The sequence below is a fragment of the Lampris incognitus genome, chromosome 2, assembly GCF_029633865.1.
Source record: "Lampris incognitus isolate fLamInc1 chromosome 2, fLamInc1.hap2, whole genome shotgun sequence".
NCBI lineage: Eukaryota > Metazoa > Chordata > Actinopteri > Lampriformes > Lampridae > Lampris > Lampris incognitus.
Genome location: NC_079212.1, coordinates 119,025,812 through 119,046,953, shown reverse-complemented (window position 1 = coordinate 119,046,953; position 21,142 = coordinate 119,025,812). Strand labels below are relative to the sequence as shown.

The window sequence follows — 21,142 nt, the reverse complement described above, 5'->3', positions numbered from 1 at the left end:
AGTCCCTGTACCAAGTCTATAAATTATTTATGCTCAACAGTGGCCAATGGGTACATGCCTTTAGTGACAAAGGATGTGACGAGACAGTCCATTTTATTTTGTGTCAATGGACTATGTTCAGAGAGTAGTTTGTTTTGTATGAGGTCCTGGTTTTTGTCTTTTTTTGTTTTGTTTTTTTGTTTTTTTGCTTTTCGCACTGGCAAGTTCCTTTTTGTGGTCTTCAAATTCCTTTGTCGGGGTGCCTTCGTTTCAAGTGGGTTTTAAAATTTGATGTCGCTGCAAGAGAGCCACATATTATGATATTTTTGTTAGCGCACAGCTGACACTCAGCCTCTATCTTTCCGTTTGGGATCTGCTTCACTATTTGGAAGTATTTCCCATCCAGCGTTGGAACATTTGAGCTTGGTGTGGCTTCTTCTGTAGATGTGGCAGAGGATGGACCAGCCTGGTCAGGCTCTAATGGTTCATTGCCACTCATCCCCTGAGATGACTGACTTCTACCTAAAGAAATCTATAAAGATACCATTTGATTAGGCCTACCAATTGCAACTTAAAACCAACAGCGTTCAAAAAACACTAACAACTCACAAAATAGACACTAAAACGCAGTCATTTATGTGTCACTTAAGCATTATCCAGGAATGGAGTCAATTTACTTTGAATTGTATTAACTCTCTATAAGACAGTGTTTGTGTTTTTTTGTCGACTTGTTCAATTCCAGGATGAGGTATAAGTTAAATAAAGCGAGATGGTATCAGCAATCAGCTATTATGCTATTGTATTCTCATTAAGTGGGAAAATTCAATATACAACTGCTTTGTGCCAAGAATGGAAATAGCCATGAAATTAACTGCTGCAGTAAAATGTTTTTAGATGGCTAATTACACTCCAGTACTCCAAGATCCTAGCAAGACAAAAAAAAAAATTATGGGGGCGCCCGGGTAGCGTCTTGGTCTATTCCGTTACCTACCAACACCGGGACTGCCGGTTTCGAATCCCCATGTTACATCTGGCTTGGTAGGGCGTCCCTACAGACACAATTGGCCATGTCTGCGGGTGGGAAGCCGGATGTGGGAATGTGTCCTGGTCGCTGCACTAGCGCCTCTTCTGGCCAGTCAGGGTGCCTGTTCGGGGGGGGAGGGGGAACTGGGGAGAATAGCGTGATCCTCCTGCGTGCTACGTCCCCCTGGCAAAACTCCTCACTGTTAGGTGAAAAGAAGCGGCTGGCGACTCCACATGTATTGGAGGAGGCATGTGGTAGTCTGCAGCCCTCCCTGGATCAGCAGAGTGGGTGGAGAAGCGATCGGGACGGCTTGGAAGAGTGGGGTAATTGGCCAAGTACAATTGGAGGAAAAAAAAAAAGAAAAAAAAAACAAAGGACAAAGAAAACCGAAATTCTGAGTTAATAGCCTTAACTGGGCATCTACAAGCAGGGTAATAAAGAGAACATTTTAACATTTCATTCATTTGTGGTGTTATTAGAAAACAATATCTTAATCAAGATAATACACAGCCAAATGCATTTTTTTTATTCAGAAACACTAATATAGTTAACTGTACAGATATTTTCAGTTTCCAGTTCGAATGAGATACATGTATACCATTACACAGAAATGACGGTTATGTTATTCAAACATATTGCCTATGATTTCATATCATACCATACATCATATTGCAAACAAAGATACCCTTTCATAGACAGGTCTATGTCATTATTATTTCTTTTCTTGTAACTGTAAACATTACAACTTACATCTTTATATGGCACATATTGACTTTAAGTACATCAGCTATTTAAATGCTAGCACCTTTGGTTTTTAATTCACTTGACAGTGTAGCATCTAAGTTGGACATATTGCGTACAAATTATCATACTGTCCTCATTCATAGTTTTATCATGATACTAGTCAGAAAGTGCATTTTAACATTCGGTGTTTCCTAACTGTATTCATACTTGCTCTGTTTTGCCCGGTTTAATACTGTAAGTGGCATTTGGCAATAGCAGAACAGGCAGAGAACTCTCAAATTTTCCCATTTCCACATGCACACATTTCAAGTAATTTGTCGGTAAAACACTCATATGATCTTCAAGGCTTGGTTTATTAACCTACTACTTCAAGTAGTAAAGCTCTCCAAAGCCCCGGGTGGACACGTCATACTGTTCTCTGAAGGCCGAGGGGATAATTTAAAACCGCACAAGGAAAATGAAGGAGAAAAGTCATTTGAGGTGCATATTTTCATGCACCACTAAGCTGCCCGAAAAACTAAAGTTTGCTTCAGCTCTCAATTGAGTTCAGGGGTTAAAATTTACAGTAGCCTTGAAAATGAGAGTGTAAAATCTATTTTTTTTTTTTTAGTAAGGCTTTCTTTTCTCTTACTTTCTGACATTGTCATTCATTCAACCACTGCACATAATCAGATTGTGCACAACGTAGGAGGGCAATGAGGCAAGCCTACTCTACAGCATGACTGACCAGCAATGTATGCATATATCTGTGTACATAGGACTATCACCAGCTCCATCACCTGAGAATCATAGTGCTCACATACTACCATCCGAAGCACTGTTAAACTCATGTGTAGAATACACCGCAAACAGTCATTATGATCTGGGAGGCCCTGATATGACACATAATCCACAGGAAGGTCTTCTGTGATGCTGGAAAAACAAGGAGGTTATACTTTCTCCATCATCCGTTAATTAGTCCATCCTTTATTTGTGTGGTTTCACATGCCGGACAACTTTAGCCTCGTATACAGTTCTCATGGTCTTCTCTACCTGCTTGAGGAAAACCTGGGGAATCCGACCACACAGGGTATTGACTGTTTCCAAGAACTTGGTCTGGATGGGGTAAAACAGTGACTGGAAAAGGTTGTCCTCGAAGGAAAACTGCAGAACGAAAACATTGCAAAGACATCAGCTGTAGTGTGGCATTGTTTAATGGCAGACTTCCCAGACTAAATGTTATACGTGGGTTAAGGCAGAGGGAAAATTAGTATTATTCATAACTTACTACTCAGTTAGTCCATAAGCTGCTTATCTCAGCAAAGCAGAAGGAAGCTGACACCACTGCCATACAAAGCTTCTCTAAATTTTAGAACTGACCCACAATTTTTAAAGACAGTGAGAAGAGGAATACTGTAAGACTTAAAATATTTAAAGCTGCTCACCTCAGCTTTTATTCATTTCCCCCCCCCCCCCAGCTTTTTGGTCCTGTTTCTTAAAGCTATAAATCAAGGTTTACATGCAAGCAAATGACATTTTTGATACATCATTGACATGTTTAAAATAATAGCTATTCCATGAACATCCAAATCATAAACAGTTTTATATCTGCTCATTTTATTTATTTACTAATTGGGTAAAATGTTCCCGGAAAAATTATATGGTGCAGCAAGCTAACAAGCAGATATGGCAAACCAATCTCATGGAAGACCTTTATTGACAGATACTACAACATCAACAGCTAAAACTCAGATTCGATCATGTTTTTTTGATCGGCCATTGGGAAGGTGCTGATACAAGGCAACCAGCGATTGATTATGTTGGTGCGGCTCTCTGGTTTGTGGAGGCTAAAACACCGATGCAATGACCGCATATTACCATGGGTGTCGGTAACTTAAACAAAAATGACAATGTGCAGAATGGCAGCTTGAAAGAACATATTTAAATGCTTTTTGCCAGTAGGCCAACACATTGAAGAGATATTTTTATGCAATGGGTTCTAACGCCTTAATTGTAAACATAATATTTTATAATTTTTCCATATGTAAAACCCATTTCATGTCAGGTACTGCAAATTGTCTGTTCACTGCTCAGTCATCAAAATGCAAGAGATCCATGACAGTGGTTTGTTTCAATGAGGCAATCAATTTTACAAAGACAAGAGTCATACCCCGTTCTCTCACCTTGCCCTCCACTCCATCAAATCACATAATTTTTCAAAAGTATGCACTAGGCAGAGACAGGTTGAAACCATGTATTAATTAACCTTAATAAATTCAAGTAAACCGGTAGCTCACTTACATCATGTATTGCATCGTAGACTACTTTGAATGCCGGCTGCTTGTCATCATGATACACTCCACGGTTCCCATGAAGAATGGACACCCCTTCTTCTTCGGCTTCTTTGCAGTTACTGCCATACATACAGTGATCCGGTCTATAGTTCCACTGGCAGGGAAAAGTGAAGAGACACTCTGGAAATAAAAGGAATGCACTGTTATTTAAGTGTTTTAAACCAGACTTATTTGTGCATTTGTAATGTAATTCCACCACACAGAGGGGGCAATGACCGCCTATAGGTTAAAGGCTGTCACGGGGGCGTTTGGGTAGCGTAGCAGTCTATTCCGTTGCCTACCAACATGGGGCTCGCTGGTTCGAATCCCCGTGTTACCTCCGGCTTGGTTGGGCGTCCCTACAGACACAGCTGGCTGGGTCTACGGGTGGGAAGCTGGATATGGGTATGTGTCCTGGTTGCTACACTAGTGCCTCCTCTGGCGCCTGTTCAGGGAGGGGGGGACTGGGGGGAATAGCGTGATCCTCCCACACGCTATGTCCCCCTGGTGAAACTCCCCAGTCAGGTGAAAAGAAGTGGCTGGTGACTCCACATGTAGTGGAGGAGGCATGTGGTAGTCTGCAGCCCTCCCTGGATCAGCAGAGGGGGTGGAGCAGCTACCGGGACAGCTCGGAAGAGTGGGGTAATTTGCCAAGTACAATTGGGAAGAAAAAAGGGAGAAAAAGCCACACACAAAAAAAAAGCATGTCAGATGAAATCTCATGACCAGATGGATTAAAAAAAAAAAGAAAAGAAAAGAAAAGAAGAATCAACATCGCCACCCCCCCCCAAAAAAATGACAAAACTGTACCACAACATCAGATGAAATACCTCCAACATAACCTAAAAAAAGGCAAATAAGGCCAGATTTTAAATGCTATGGATTTACTTGAACATTTTTTTTTACACTGTGTGGTTGCTTATGGGAGTGTTTGTTTCAGGCAAACAATGGCAATGCCAACTCTGCCTGTAGCTTTGAACACTTAATTCCCACATCTGGAGACTGCACCTGGAACTAAGTCTGTTGTTGCCCACAGCCACAGGCTCCAGTGTTTACTGATCCCGATTCAGACAGAAGGATGCAAACAAAAGACTACCAAAACTCAACAAAAGAGGCCACTGATGTGAAAATACAGCCTTTTGATGACATGCAATTGCTGAATTTTCTCTGTTTATGCACACAAATGAAAAGCATATAAACTAAAACTTGTGCTGTGGGGGAGTATCTAACGATGCCACGTTCTTTGTTTTATTAGCAGACTTTCAGTACAAAGTGCTAGTCTGAAACACAACTCTCCCTCCCTAATGATACCCCGAGAGAAGACGTACTTTGAGTGCATTTTAATCAAAGCATTTACAGTATTTTTTGCGAAACTATCAAATATACAGCAAATCCTTGGACATCACAGTGCTTTTCACAGGAGCAACACTGAAAAGATCTCACCCTTTGGATTCAACCTTGATCAGTGATTTAAGCCATAAATAGGTCACTAAAATATTTACAAAGCTCTGAACAACGCAATGTTGATGTGCGGGAGAAAAGGGACCATACCTGGGTTGTAATGGAAGATAATGTTGAGGAGGTCCTGGTCTCCCCAAGTGATGTGGTTTTTGTATTTCTGGTAGAGAGGATGTAGGAGGTCCTCCCATGACAAACCACCAGGGATCATACTGTTCTGCAACACCGAGAGGGACATTTTCTTTCAAAAGCTTGAACAGCAGCCTTTTTTTAACCACATATTCAAAAGAGGGTAAATTTACATTTCAGCTCCGAGTGTAATTTCCTGCTCGCATTAGGTGGTGGAGAGCTGCTAAATTGAGCTCTGGGGGCAAGACGTCTGAGACGTTAGCATGGCAATCAAGAGAGCTTCAATCACAGCCCAGTGAAAGCACTAAGGCTTTGAAAACAGTGTCTCAGGGTTTTAAACAGGAAAAGAAATTCATCTGTAAACGTTGGCATATAAATGGAAATACAGTCTGCTTCAACTTTCTGCTTTTGCAGATCAGAGTGCTGGGGATAACTGGATAATGTTATTAGGCAGTAACTGGTTGGAAGGCAGCTTTGTTTTTCCTGATGACAACATGATGAGTCTTACTTTGAACATTGTGCTGCGGATCCTCGTGAGGTTCATCAGCATGACACCAGAATTGACCCCCGTGACGCCGTAAAATGGGTGTCGCGCGAAGCGGCTGTACCAGCCAATTTTGGGGACCTCGTGCTCTGGGGCCATGGCTGCCAACTGGGTGCTGTTGAAAGCCTTAAGGAAGGCCCAGATGTCATCCATTGGCCGGAGAAACAGCACGTCAGTGTCTACGTAGAGCAACGAGTCCACCTCCTTAAGGATGACCTTGGAGCACAGCAATTTCTTTTACACTAAGATTTGGAATTAGGCCTGCAATATGTAATGACCTATCCAACTACTAAAATAAATAAAGAAAATTTGTTAAATGTAAAACTCTTTTGATGTATGGTGTATTTTTTTTGTTGTTGAAAGTTTTCCGTTTTTCTCCCCAATTGTATCCGTTGTATCTGGCCAATTACCCCACTCTTCCAAGCCATCCCGGTTGCTGCCCCACCCCTTCTGCCAATCCAGGGAGGGCTGCAGACTACCACATGCCTCCTCCGATACATGTGGAGTCTCCAGCCACTTTTTTTTCACCTGACAGTGAGGAGTTTCATCAGGGGGACAGCACGTGGGAGGATCACGCTATCCCCCCAGTCCCCCCACAACAGGCGCCCCAACCAACCAGAGGAGGCGCTAGTGCAGCAACCAGGAAACATACCCGCAGACACGGCCAATTGTGTTTGTAGGGACGCTCGACCAAGCCAGAGGTAACGTGGGGATTCAAACTGGTGATCCCCATCCCATGTTGGTAGGCAACAGCATAAACTGCAACGCCACCGGGACGCCCTTTTTTGTATTTGTATTTTTCATGCAGAAAGAGATCTGGAAGCTTGTCATATTGAGCTACCCCAATTGCTTGCAGTGTCAGTAAATATTGATTAATTTGTATTGATTGAAAAAAACTATGGGCTTTGTTCTGCTGGTAATGTTCATGTTCATTCACTCATGTTCATTGCACGTTAAGTAAGTTAGTTGTTATGTCAATGAATGCTGAGAGAGAGAGAGAGACAGAAAAATCACTGGTGAGACCCATCCGCTCCATAATTAAATCACTGCAGTCAGTCTCTGGAGACAGCATATTTATTAACCTAATGTTAGAATATGCCTTGAAAAAAAAATCAATAATCGTGAAAGTGCAATTAACTGCAAACCATACATAAAAATAGAAAGAAAGGTCAAACAAATGTAATTAAGTACAATATTTATCATATACACACAGCCAAAGAACAAGTTAAAATGGAAACAGATGTATCATCATCTTTATTGGTTGCATGTTGCCAGTCCATTCCTGATTCCTGGCTATGGAGAAGCTCAAAATATGAACAGAGGAGCAGAAAGCTGCCGCCTTACCGGGAGGAAGAGTCTCTGAGCAGCACAGGGCTTGAACAGCTTCTTCCATTCCTCAGCGTTCCCCACAGAGAAGGTGATAGGATAGACCCTGTACTGGAACTTGGCTGAGATGTCACGGGGCCACTGGTTCAGCTGAAAGTGAGGCAGCACACTGTAACTCCATGTCCATCAAAGTTTGCTGGGAAACAACTGTATAGGCATGGCACTTTCCAAAATGAAGTTTACACGTCCGTGCAATCCTGCTATGTTTGCACACCTCAAAACACTCATACACATAAGGACTCTGTTTCTAACTCTATGTCTCACTGTGTACATGTACTGCGTTTGCAGCCAGTACATCGTTAATTAGATTAGAAATGTATTTTCTGCTCCATCAACATTCTCATATTGCAAATCGTTACCTATTTTTACAAGTAAACAACACATGGCCATATACGGATAAGCTTTGAACCATGTTATCTTGCTCACCAGCATGGATATTTATATATCCCCTGACATAAACCTATGAACACATTCTTGGGTCTAATAAATCTAGACTGAAACTTGAGCTGTCTGAATCATAATCTCTTTAAATAACTTCATTGATGACCTGAGTGGCCTGCTGCCTGTGGTTTGTGCATTTACTCCTGCTATGTTTAGCTTTCACTTGTAGCATCGTAACTGTGTGCCTATGGTGGAAAAACAATAACAGACGTGCACTGTGTTTCATCATGACCGATCGTGTCAATTGCATTTATTATAGGCACAGATAATGTTCGATACAATACTGCCTTATTTGACTTGTTAACATTAGCAGTTTTTGCAATGTGGTTGACATCTTAGAAGGTTGAGTCAAGGCGAATTCAAGGCAAATTTTTGAGAGGAATCACTGACACCACAAGAAGAAGAAAAAGGAAACCATCTCATTCTGACATTTATTACCCCATTGTTATAGTAAACCAATTGGTATGTCAGCACAAATAAGCTCATAAAACCAGCCACTTAAACCAATGAAGTCATGTCTTGTGGTGATGTGGCGTGCCATGTGATGCTATGAGCTGTTGTAAAATAACTTCGTTTTCTAACCCGGTGAGACTATGAGGAAATTTAACTTTAAAAAAAAAAAAAAACTTGATATTCTTACAAAGTGAGACTAAACAGGGAAGGGATAAAGGAAAAAGTACACTTTGTGCTTTGCTTAGCCCAGGGCTTTACTCTCTAAAAAGCCTACAGTGTACCACTGAAGCCGGCGATTTTCTAGACAGTTAGATGCTGAACCCCTGGATAATTGCCAGCATTATTGTGAACAGTTGGTGTGGGAGAGAGCGTGAGCAGTGCAAAGAACTGGCAAGATTTGTGTTGACAGAGTAGAGAGATCACAGATGCTAGAATGTGGTTAGCCTTTTTCAACAGGAACAAATACACACACACACACACACACACACACATATTATATATATATATATATATATATATATATATATATATATATATATATGTGTGTGTGTGTGTGTGTGTGTGTGTGTGTGTGTGTGTGTGTGTGTGTGTGGACCATCAATGGTGTTGAGTGCTCGACTAATGAGGAGCGGAATATCAACACAAATACAGGAAAAAAGATTTTAATGCATAGCAGTACAGGCCTGTTTTGTGCGTCTCGCACTCATCAGCTGCTATACATACATACATACACACACACACACACACACACACACACACACACACACACACACACACACACATAACTTTGTTTAAAGAAACAGTCAACGGTAGGGAAAGTGCTCAAGAAATGAGCAAAATAATCCAGTGAGTCAAGTAAATTCTCTATAAGACAGTACAAGCCTGTTTCATGCCATAAACAATCATCAGCCGTCAATCTGACAATTTGACAGCTGATGATTGCTTATGGCATGAAACAGGCTTGTACTGTCTCATAAAGAATTTACTTGACTCACTGGATTTTATATATATATATATTACATTACATTACATTACAGTCATTTAGCTGATGCTTTCATCCAAAGCGACTTACAATAATTGCATTTAACATAGGAAATCAGGAGAACTACTAGTCATCAGAGGTCATAAGTGCATCTTCTCTCTAAACAAGCATGTAAGAGCAAAACCAGTGTGAAAGTAAAAGCGCAAGAAAGAGTTTTTTTTTTTTAAATAAGTGAATACAATAAGTGCTAAGAGCAAGTAACAGGGTAGTAGTTCTTGAAAAGGTGAGTTTTCAACCTGCGCCGAAGGATGGGCAGCAACTCTGCTGTCCTGACATCAGTGGGGAGTTCATTCCACCAATGTGGGGCCAGGACAGAAAAGAGCTGTGACCGGGTCGATCGGCAGCAAGGGCCTCTCAGCGACGGGGCAACCAGGCGTCTTGAGGCAGCAGAGCGAAGTGGTCGGGCGGGGGTGTAGGGCTTGACCATGGCCTGAAGATAGGAAGGAGCTGTTCCTTTCACTGCCCTGTAGGCTAGCACCAGAGTCTTAAACTGGATGAGAGCAGCTAGTGGGAGCCAGTGTAGGGACATGAGAAGGGGAGTTGTGCAGGAGAACTTAGGGCGGTTGAACAACAGAGAAGCTGCAGCTTTCTGAACAAGCTCCAGAGGTCTGATGGCCGACGCCGGGGCGTCAGCAAGGAGGGAGTTGCCGTAGTCCAGCTGGGAGATGACCAGAGCCTGGATGAGCACCTGTGCCATCTCATCGGTGAGGAATGGGCGAATCCCCCTGATGTTATAGAGGAGAAATCTGCAGGAGCGAGCAACCGATGCAATGTTTGCAGTTGGTCGTCCAGGATCACACCCAGATTCCTCGCAGTCCGAATTGGCATCACCACGGTGTTGTCAATGGTGATGGCCAGGTCTCGGTGTGGGCAACCTTTTCCCCAGAGGAACTTCAGCTCTGTCTTGTCCAAACTGAGCTTCAGGTGGTGTGTCGCCATCCACTCTGAGATGTCAGTCAAGCATGCAGCAATGCGTGTCTCTACTTGTGTGTCAGAGGGAGGAAAGGACAAGATCAGCTGGGTGTCATCGGCATAACAATGGTAAGAGAAGTCATGCGAGTGAATAACAGAACCCAGGGATGTCGTGTACAGGGAGAAAAGGAGAGGACCCAGAACCGAACTATGTGGAATGCCTGTAGTCAGTCTGCGAGGCTCCGACACAGATCCCCTCCATATCACCTGGTAGGAGCAACCCGTCAGGTAGGATACAAACATTGAGAGTGTAGAGCCTGTGACACCCAGCCCCTCAAGGGTAGAGAGGAGGATCTGGTGGTTCACTGTGTCAAACGCAGCTGACAGGTCCAGGAGTATCAGGACAGAGGAGAGAGTTTGCTCTCGCAGCGTGCAGCAATTCTGTCACTGCAAGGAGGGCCGTCTCTGTCAAGTGACCCACCTTGAACCCAGACTGGTTGGGGTCCAGGAGGTTGTTCTGATGGAGGTATAAAGAAAGTTGGTTAAAGACAGCACATTCGAGAGTTTTGGATAGAAAGGGTAGAAGGGAAACCAGTCTATGGTTTTGGATGTCAGAGGGGTTAAGTGATGGTTTCTTGAGAAGGGGGGTGACTCTAGCAGTCTTGAAGATAGATGGAAAGCATCCTGCCTGGAGGGAGGTGTTGATGAGGTGGGTTAGAAAGGGAGGGAGTTCAGGTGCTATAGACTGAAGAAGAGGGGAGGGGACCAGGTCAAGAGAGGATGTGGTGGGGCGACTGGATGTGATGAGGTTGAGGACCTCGTCAGGGGAGAGGGGAGCGTTTTATATATATAAAACGCTATACAACACTGAAACTAAAGCACACTGTTTTCAAATATGCGCTATGTATGCTGATTGGTGAGTGATCATTTGAAAAAAATCCTGTAATGCATTCTGATTGGTGGACATCGCTCGGAGACATATCCATTACAATGGTGGGGGGGGGTTAAAACACAAAAACACATATTAGTCATGCAGAAGCAACGTTGTTTCTCACACAATTATATCAGCTGTCGTTAGTTAACTTTAAAAATACATTAGGATAGTTAAAATGTGAGAGATAGCCGCAAATATATCAATAATGTTGTTCATTTTTATATTGAACACACCAAACGATAGATATATGATATCTATATCTATCTATCTATCTATCTATCTATCTATCTATCTATCTATCTATCTATCTATCTATAATCTAGATATCATAATATTTTTTTCTTTATATATACACTACCGTTCAAAAGTTTGGGATCACCCAAACAATTTCGTGTTTTCCATGAAAAGTCACACTTATTCACCACCATATGTTGTGAAATGAATAGAAAATAGAGTCAAGACATTGACAAGGTTAGAAATAATGATTTGTATTTGAAATAAGATTTTTTTTACATCAAACTTTGCTTTCGTCAAAGAATCCTCCATTTGCAGCAATTACAGCATTGCAGACCTTTGGCATTCTAGCTGTTAATTTGTTGAGGTAATCTGGAGAAATTGCACCCCACGCTTCCAGAAGCAGCTCCCACAAGTTGGATTGGTTGGATGGGCACTTCTTTGAGCAGATTGAGTTTCTGGAGCATCACATTTGTGGGGTCAATTAAACGCTCAAAATGGCCAGAAAAAGAGAACTTTCATCTGAAACTCGACAGTCTATTCTTGTTCTTAGAAATGAAGGCTATTCCATGCGAGAAATTGCTAAGAAATTGAAGATTTCCTACACCGGTGTGTACTACTCCCTTCAGAGGACAGCACAAACAGGCTCTAACAGGTACTATTTAATGAAGATGCCAGTTGGGGACCTGTGAGGCGTCTGTTTCTCAAACTAGAGACTCTAATGTACTTATCTTCTTGCTCAGTTGTGCAACGCGGCCTCCCACTTCTTTTTCTACTCTGGTTAGAGCCTGTTTGTGCTGTCCTCTGAAGGGAGTAGTACACACCGGTGTAGGAAATCTTCAATTTCTTAGCAATTTCTCGCATGGAATAGCCTTCATTTCTAAGAACAAGAATAGACTGTCGAGTTTCAGATGAAAGTTCTCTTTTTCTGGCCATTTTGAGCGTTTAATTGACCCCACAAATGTGATGCTCCAGAAACTCAATCTGCTCAAAGAAGTGCCCATCCAACCAATCCAACTTGTGGGAGCTGCTTCTGGAAGCGTGGGGTGCAATTTCTCCAGATTACCTCAACAAATTAACAGCTAGAATGCCAAAGGTCTGCAATGCTGTAATTGCTGCAAATGGAGGATTCTTTGACGAAAGCAAAGTTTGATGTAAAAAAAATCTTATTTCAAATACAAATCATTATTTCTAACCTTGTCAATGTCTTGACTCTATTTTCTATTCATTTCACAACATATGGTGGTGAATAAGTGTGACTTTTCATGGAAAACACAAAATTGTTTGGGTGATCCCAAACTTTTGAACGGTAGTGTATATATATATATATATATATATATATATATATATATATAAAGCACAAACACAGTAAAAAAAACAAAAATAAACAACAACAACAACATACACACACATTTGTTTTTCTATAGTTGTGAGGGCCTTCATTTTGAATACACTCATCCCCTAGCCCCATTAGAACTGCATGCCTAACTTTAACCCTTACCCTTTAACTCAAGGCCTAACCCTAATATATTCCTTTGAAGAAATGAGGACTGGCCAAATTGCTTGCGCTCCACAAAAATGTCCTCACACTTAAGATTAAAATTTCAAATAGGTCTTCACAAATATACTATAGCTTAAATGACATACACATAGACAGTGCACATGAAAGTGAATCTTCAGACAGGATTTTAAATCAAAACATTGTTGTCATTTACTGAAGTATTATTTGATAGATTAATGTCAATTACAGGATTAATTCAATCCCACGATGCAACTATGTTAAAGAAACAAACAAACAAAAAGGCCTTTTCACACGATCCAGGGGAAGCGTGAATACTGTAAGATGTATTCAAACTTAAAACTGGTACTTTGACCATTCTTAGCTATGGGTTCTAAGGAAAAGAAAAAAAACTTCCACGTTTAACTTCCCTCGTAAAGTTTGACAAAAGGTCTTTTAAAACGTCTGGAAAATATTCACAGTACTGGAATGAAGTTGAATTTGTTAACCCCGAGACAAAAATGCCTGAGAAAGTCAGAGAGGCAGAAAAGTAAAACTTCTGAACTGGATCGGTATGCTTTACACATCAACGGGGCACACTTATCGGCAGCAACATTAACCGCCCCTATCAGAGGTTTTCACAATAACATCTACTGATAAATTATACATGCATGAGATAGTCAACAACAACCTCGTCAGGCTGAGGCTAAGAGCATCTAAAGCAGCACCTCTACTGTGGTGCTCTGTAAACTGTCTCACAAAAAGGTATGCATTCTGCCAGTAGCTGCTTTAGACTACATACCCCCTTCTCAAACTGCGAGGCCAGGGGGTCTTCAGCAAAAATGTGAAACTTGATCTTCTTGATGCTGAACAGGATGGCTGATTTGACCATGGTGAGAGTCTCGTCCAGCCGGTTCCCACAGGCCACCACAGCCAGGTGCATAATCTCCTCAGCACGGCCACGTTTTGACACGGGTCGGCCCGCATTGTTTCTTCTTCTACTGTAAAAAAAAAAGGTACACATGAAGGTAACAATTCATAGCGTGAGGAAGCACATTAAAACGCCACTCTTCATGACTCTTAGCTATGTCACTTTGTAAACATGTCAAAGCCATGGCAATTTCTCCGTGGCTTCGGCAAGTCCTCCACAGCAGAAGCAGGAGGACGTGCTGCAGGAGCGTTTCAGACACAGCGCATCACTGCATTCTCTATTTCTGACAGACACACAGACAAACGTGGTGTACGTCCCAAGATTTCCTCAAAAACATCCCTGCCTGCTTGTACCGTTCAGTGCTCGCCATCCTCCCACATGCACCTCTCCTTTTTTTCTGTGGCTCTGTGTATTCCCACTGGTCTTTGTTCTTCCATTCTCAAAGACCATAGTTCCTTATTTGATGTAAGAAGAACTGCCGCTGTCTAAAAAAAAAAAAAAAAAAACAGACTCGGCAGCACGGAGGGTACGGAGGGGTTCTAAGGGATGCCTGAAGGTGGATTTCATTTGTCTGTTATCCGAATGTACTAACGAATGTACTAACGATGTGGGCTTGTTTTAACAACATGTGTTAAATGTAAATGTTAGCATAGCCATAGGGAGAGAAGATCGCTAACTCAAAAAAAAAAAAAGTTTAAAGAATCTTTTGTCTGCGGTGGGTTTTCTCCGGGTGCTCCGGTTTCCCCCAACATCAAAAAGACATGCATGTTAGGGTTAATACTCCTGTCTGTGCCCTTAAGTAGCAAATTCAGGGGGCAGCTGGGAATCCGCCGCAGCCAGGAAATGAACCTGGGTCGCCCCCGGGTGACTGCGCTAGCCAGTCAGCTACCATGTCCGACCCGTTAGCCAAGGGCTAGCGAGTCTCGTCATCTGTGGTTATTAAACTACCCCTCTCCTTCGGGAAGTGTGTCCCCACGCTTCAGCATATAAGCTCCCTCACGCCTCTGGGCGCACGAGCTTCCGATAACCTCACAGCCTCACCATCCCAATTCTGACACCAATGTAGCGAATTCAGGGGAAGCCAGGAAACTGCTGCAGCTGGGAAATTAACCCGGACAGCCAACACCACGGGCGACTGCGCTAACCAGTCAACTAAAGGGTCCAACCCGTTAGCCAAGGGCCAGCAAGTCTAGTCATTCATGATCGTTACACTACCCCCCCTCCTTCGAGAAGCACGTCCCCACACTTCAGCGTATCAGCTCCCTCCCACCTCTGGGCGCACCCGTGTCCGATGGCCTCACGGTCTCACTTGCCATGTGAGACTGTGAGGCCTCAAGGTCTCACATGGCAAGACGAACTGGAGTTGGTCGCTGTGTGCTGCAGGGCGGCTGCCCACTGCTCCTAGCTAAACAGCCTGGATGGGTTAAATGCAGACTATAATTTCCCCACAGGGATCAATACAGTATATCCACAAAAAAAAAATCTACTGTTTTTGGTGGGAATAGTTTAAAGGAACAGTTTTCTGTCAAAGGAGTATGTTAAGGCAATGCATATGTTTCTATTAATATTGGGGGGTGCAAAGTGCATAGTCTAAAATTAATGGGATGCAAGGGGAGTGAAGTTTGACAGGTGGACTGCAGAGGCAGTCTCCAAGCGTGACACTTCGTTTTCTGCATGGCCAAGGCACAATGATGAATCACATACAGGATGGATAAGAAGGTGCTGAGAAATCAGTTATGCTTCAAAGGCGGACGGGCGTTCCCTTCAAGGTTGTTGAAATATTACTTTTGTATTCATAGAATTTTTCTTTTGAAACAACACCTCATGAACCCTGTACATGCGTAATCCTGTAGTTCTTGGTCATAATACATTTCCCTGAAATGATATCTCCATAAAACTATTTTACCAAAAGTAACAAGTTCCAACAGTTGCATTCCGTGTTTATGAAGTGCAGAGTTTACACATGAGGTAATGGGTTACGGCATTATCCCACACATCTGGAAGCATTTTAAACAAGCACAGATGGACTAGAAAAAGACTGAATTCATTACTGGCTGCAGAGTGCACTTTAAAAAGAGCACTCTGCCTACGTAGCCTTACAGCCTATTCACACTGTGAAAGAATAAGAAGGGGCTTTAAAGATGCACAGAATATGAATTTAAAGTAAAATATGACAACCACAGAAAGTTGAATCAGTTCATCTGGACACAACGTTTATTGAGAAACGTTTCATCACTCGTCTAAGTGACCTCTTCAGTCTCAAATGACTGCAGTTACCCTTATAAACAATCCAGTGGCGTAACGACCGAAACCAACAATCAGTTTCATATGCAAATAGGTGTGAGCATTAACTAGAGTTTCAATGGCCATGCATACTATTCACAGAGGATTGGGGGAATAGTTGCAATCACAGCATTGTAAGATGGTGACGGATGTACTCTTAGCCCCCCCCCCCCAAGAAAAAACAAAACAGACTTATCAATCATAAAATACTTCCTTTCCTGAACTCGTATCCTGGTTCTTCCCTTGTGCAGTAGTTTGAATTTGAAGCTGGTGCCGTATTTAACAAGATGGCAAGAAGTAGCTAAGCACAGCACATAACCACAAATTACCCAAAGGCTTATACCATACCCAAAATGTGTGGAATAACACAATTTTCCAGAGAAATACCAATTTATTATGTTGCTGATATGGTTTAAGCCTTATAGTTACTCAATAATAAATCAGAAACATCTTAGCTACTCATTTGACATGAGTGTGAAAGGCTATTCAATCACAGTAAATTTTGGACGAATGGCCTAAAAACCAGTTTGGGTTACGTGTATCTTTTTTTAGTACAGTGATAAAAACCCTTTGCTTACTGATGGTGTTCAGACCTAAAGCAGGTACAAAAACAAAAAAAACATGTATTCACATATTTATTAGACTTTAGACTACACACAGCACTGTACATACAACAGCACACAGTAACAACATACAGTGACAGACAACAGTGCACACTCAGGCCTATTCAGCGAGGCCTATAGCTGCAAGGATCAGGTTTTTCCCAAAGTGAGTCCTTCTGCACTTCAGGGCTCTGTGCCTGCATCTGCGGGGCAGCGGGGTAAGGTGGTGATTGAGTGGGTGTGTGATGTCCTGTTCTGTTGAGGTTGCAATACATGCACTGGCCTCATTATTAAGCTCGGCGAGGTTGGGCATTGGGGAGACCAACTATCCTGGCAGCGGTGTTGGTTATGCGTGTGTCGCCTGGTTAGTAATGGATAAAATGTTAAATAAAGAAGAAGAAAGAAATCCACTTTATTTTTGTCATTGTACAGTTGTTTGGTTACAATGAAATTTGTCTTCTGCATTTAACCCATCCTATTGTATAGGAGCAGTGGGCAGCTGCAGCGCTTGGGGACCAACTCCAGTTCTTCTTTATATTGCCTTGCTCAGGGGCACAGACAGGAGTCTCATCTCATCTTCAGCCACTTTTCCGAGGTCGGGTCATGGTGGCAGCAAGCTAAGTAGGGCACTCCAGACGTCCCTCTCCCCAGCAACGCCCTCCAGCTCCTCCTGGGGGATCCCAAGGCATTCCCAGGCCAGATTGGACATGTAGTCCCTCCAGCGCGTTCTGGGTCTACCCCGGGGTCTCCTCCCAGTTGGCCATACCCGGTAAAGGAGTAGGCAGGCAGGAGTATTAACCCTAACATGCATGTCTTCTTGATGGTGGGAGGAAACCAGAGCGCCCGGAGGAAACCCATGCAGACACAGGGAGAACATGCAAGAAAGGACCTGGAACAGCCTGGGGTTCAAACCCAGGACCTTCCTGCTGTGAGGCAACAGTGCTAACCACTGGGCCACTGTGCAGGTGGAACAGCACAGTAAGATGGGCTGAATATTAGTTGGAGGAGAAACCACACAACTTGAACCATGTACAAAGTGAAGCATAGCTGCAAGATGGTGTTTTTTTTTAAGCTGCCTGGTTTATTTATGTCTGCATACATGGGTTAATTATCAATTCATTAGCGTATTCAACAATACCACAGTACTGTTTAATCTGACAGGAAGACAGCCAAAAGCTAAACTAAGAATTAATCCAAGCTCTACAACCTTTAGCGATAACTAACGTTGGTGTTGCAGAATGGTTCATGAAGGACTGCCACATTTCTACCACAGCAACTCCACCAAAACCACAACGATAGCCATTAAATCAGATTTCACCTGATATATCATCAAAACAACTTATTTTTCTCCCCTCAAGGCTGGAAAGGTGTTATTTGTAGGCTTTCGTCTTGCCGCTCTCGCAAGTAGCCTGTCTTTTTTCCAAATACTAGTCTTTGTTGTTTCTGGCCTGCCAGTTCTCCTTTCATGCCTGCCACGACTCATCGTGAACCAATTTTGACTATAGCCTATCGAACACAGTGGAGATATAGCAACCCCTTATGAGGCCCACACAGGCGGTCTCTCCGACTGTGTCAGGATACTCAGGCAACCAGGCAGATTTCAAAGCACGGCTTAGCGGAGCAGGTATTCAGTCAAGCATGATGGCATTTTTATAGCTACGCATAATGTCACTGGGAGAGAGAGTTATCACCTCACCTTGAAGGACACTGTTTAACTGTACTTGAAATGATAAAGAAACAGATTTTTTTGTTTTTAATGGGGATTATAAACACCAATGTATGGGCATTACAGACATACACTTCCATCTCAGAGAGCTGGTAGAGGGGCTATTTTGAGAAAATTCTGCTTTATGGGAAATCAACACAACTCAACAGTGGCAGTAAATGTGGAACGTGTTTAAGTGATTATTTTTCCAGGTTAGACCAAAACTCATCAAATTTTTTTTTTTTTTGCAAAACCACTCTCAAACTGGCTTTGATAACTCTTCCCTCTAGGCCACACTAAAGCTGGAAAAAGGTTTGTTTGGGAACAGCTGGAGCTCTTCCCTCTATTTTTAGGCCAAAGGAAGTAGTGTGATGTGTCAAGAGGAAATGATATGATTAGGAAAAACAGGGATGTTTATCTATCAAATTTGCAGAACAGGAAATCAGTCCACTGGTCAGATTTACAAATGAATGGAGTGTACAACAGTTTATGAGAAAAACAAAACAAAACAATGACAGTGCAACACACTCCGTGCTGGCCCCTTTCAGATATTCCTTCTCTTAAAGATAATTCTCATCACATGATGAGTAAATAAGAGCGTGATGGTATCACAAGTTATAATTTTTGGTGTAAGCCCCTTTAAAATCTACAATGCCTTCTCACCAGACATTTTAAACACGTATCTGGAACTGGATAGCTTCCTACTGACGACTTAAACCACGTTAAGTTGTTTATCCTGGTCTGCACACTGTCAAGCTAAGACCATCACATATAATTAAAAAGGCACAAGCCTAATAATGTGTCCAACAGTAAAGTGTATAACGTGCTGTGGGCTGATGCAGAGTGTGTTTATCCCAAGCCCAGCACTCATCTCTGTACGTCTGCCAAACTTTCTAGTCGTTTTCTAAAGCCACCGGTGACCCTTTCACCCCATCTCCCTTATCAGTGCTGAGCACACACGCAGGAGTGTGTGGTTACTGAGAGGACACTGAGGTCTTCCCTGAATGCAGTGCCTTAATGGCTTTTATCTTACAGCGTGCCCAATCCAATATATTTGCTGCTGGTGATTTCAGCATTTCCACAGCGACATCATGGCTATCCTGGCATTCAACACAGAGAGGAGGGGAAAGGATGTATGTGCTGAAATTAGAAAGCTGGACGACATAATAGAAAGCTTCCACCCTTGAAGAGAAATAGCAAATGACAAATTCTGCTCATTGTCTGCGAGGCCCTGCAACAAGACGTTGCACAAAATGCAATTGTACATGCAGTTGTTAGCCAGCCTTTCTCCAACCACCCATAGAGGACAATCATACCTGACAAGCTTGTCATTCCCTCATGAACTGTTTTCCACAATTTGACAACAGCAGAGGTTGAGAGGAGGAATTTAATTTTTCATTAACAAACCCAATAAGAGCCAATCGGGGCTGCAGTAGATTACTGGATGGGCAACCCAATAGGATTTTAATTAGCATTCCTTTATAATTATTTAGTAATTTAATGTCTATCAAGGTGACCTTTACCCTTCTAACCCACAACAGCTTATAGAGAAAGGGCAATACTAAATAAAGTGGGGTTCAGTGGTTGCATAACGATTTCAGTTCAGTGTCTGCGTAACGATTTAAATGCCGGGTAAAGATTGATAATGATGGCGTATTATGTTTTACATTCCCTCTGTAAACACTGGCAAAATGTCGACACAAACAAATGTCACGTTCTCACACACATTTACACTATGTGGACGATTATTACAACCCGTAATTGCATAATTTATAGCTTAATTTATGGCATTACCATTGGGCGAAATTAGTCAAATAATTCAACTTACATGCTGTTATGCTTGGTTAGCCCTTGGCCATGCTATTATGAATCGGGTGTCCTTCTGCAGTTTGGACTATTTGATGGAAGCACCATCAAGAATGAATGGTCTAGTTGGATGAATTGGGAAATAAATTATAGGCTCCCCCTACTACATTGTAATTCACCAAGAATGCGATGCAGTCCAACTGCAACAAAACATTAGATAGTAGGCTCCAAATTGCACGTTGTATTCAAAATGGAAACACTGGGAGGTATGAAGAAATATCGGCTAGTGATAGTGTAAAAAAAAAATCCTCACCTCTTTGCATTCACTTTGGCCCCCCTGTTAATAATTTTCCCTTCTTTAAGTTCCTTGAGTGCTTCTTCCGCGCCGATACGAGGCTCGTCGTGGGTTTTTTTAACGAACTTTGATGCAACGTTGTGTCTAAGCTTTGCATGCGACGGTTCGGAGTTATTTTCTTCAACTTCTCTCAAGAGCGGATCGTCTGCAGCGTTACCCCCGAAAAAGTACAAAAGTAGAAAAACTCCGACACACAAAGCGATCGCAACTATTTTGCAATGGATTCGCATTGTGAGACCGAGTTCTGGCGGTTCAAAGGGGAAAACAAATCTCCTCTCATGTCTGCGACTTGCGAAGAGCAGCCCGAGTTGACATTTTCTTAACCACTCCTCGGTTGCATTCGCTGCTGATGATGGAGAGTAAAAGAGGA

The 21,142-nt window shown here is 42.5% G+C and overlaps 1 protein-coding gene across 3 annotated transcripts; it reads right to left on the bottom strand.

The window, feature by feature from the left end:
- Positions 1-1,513: 1,513 nt before the first annotated feature.
- On the bottom strand, positions 1,514-21,110 carry gxylt2 (glucoside xylosyltransferase 2). Of its 3 annotated transcripts, none has more exons than XM_056273969.1 (7): positions 20,731-21,110; positions 13,893-14,091; positions 7,535-7,666; positions 6,155-6,406; positions 5,611-5,734; positions 4,028-4,200; positions 1,514-2,890 (listed from the first exon to the last, which is right to left on the bottom strand). In XM_056273969.1, exons 1-7 carry the CDS (start codon positions 21,000-21,002, stop codon positions 2,714-2,716), a joined length of 1,329 nt encoding a protein of 442 aa, XP_056129944.1. In that variant the 5' UTR covers positions 21,003-21,110; the 3' UTR covers positions 1,514-2,713. The 3 variants fall into 3 exon arrangements, with proteins under 3 accessions (XP_056129944.1, XP_056129945.1, XP_056129946.1); XM_056273970.1 differs by having other exon boundaries at positions 13,893-14,088; XM_056273971.1 differs by lacking the exon at positions 6,155-6,406.
- Between the last annotated feature and the right edge of the window lie 32 nt (positions 21,111-21,142).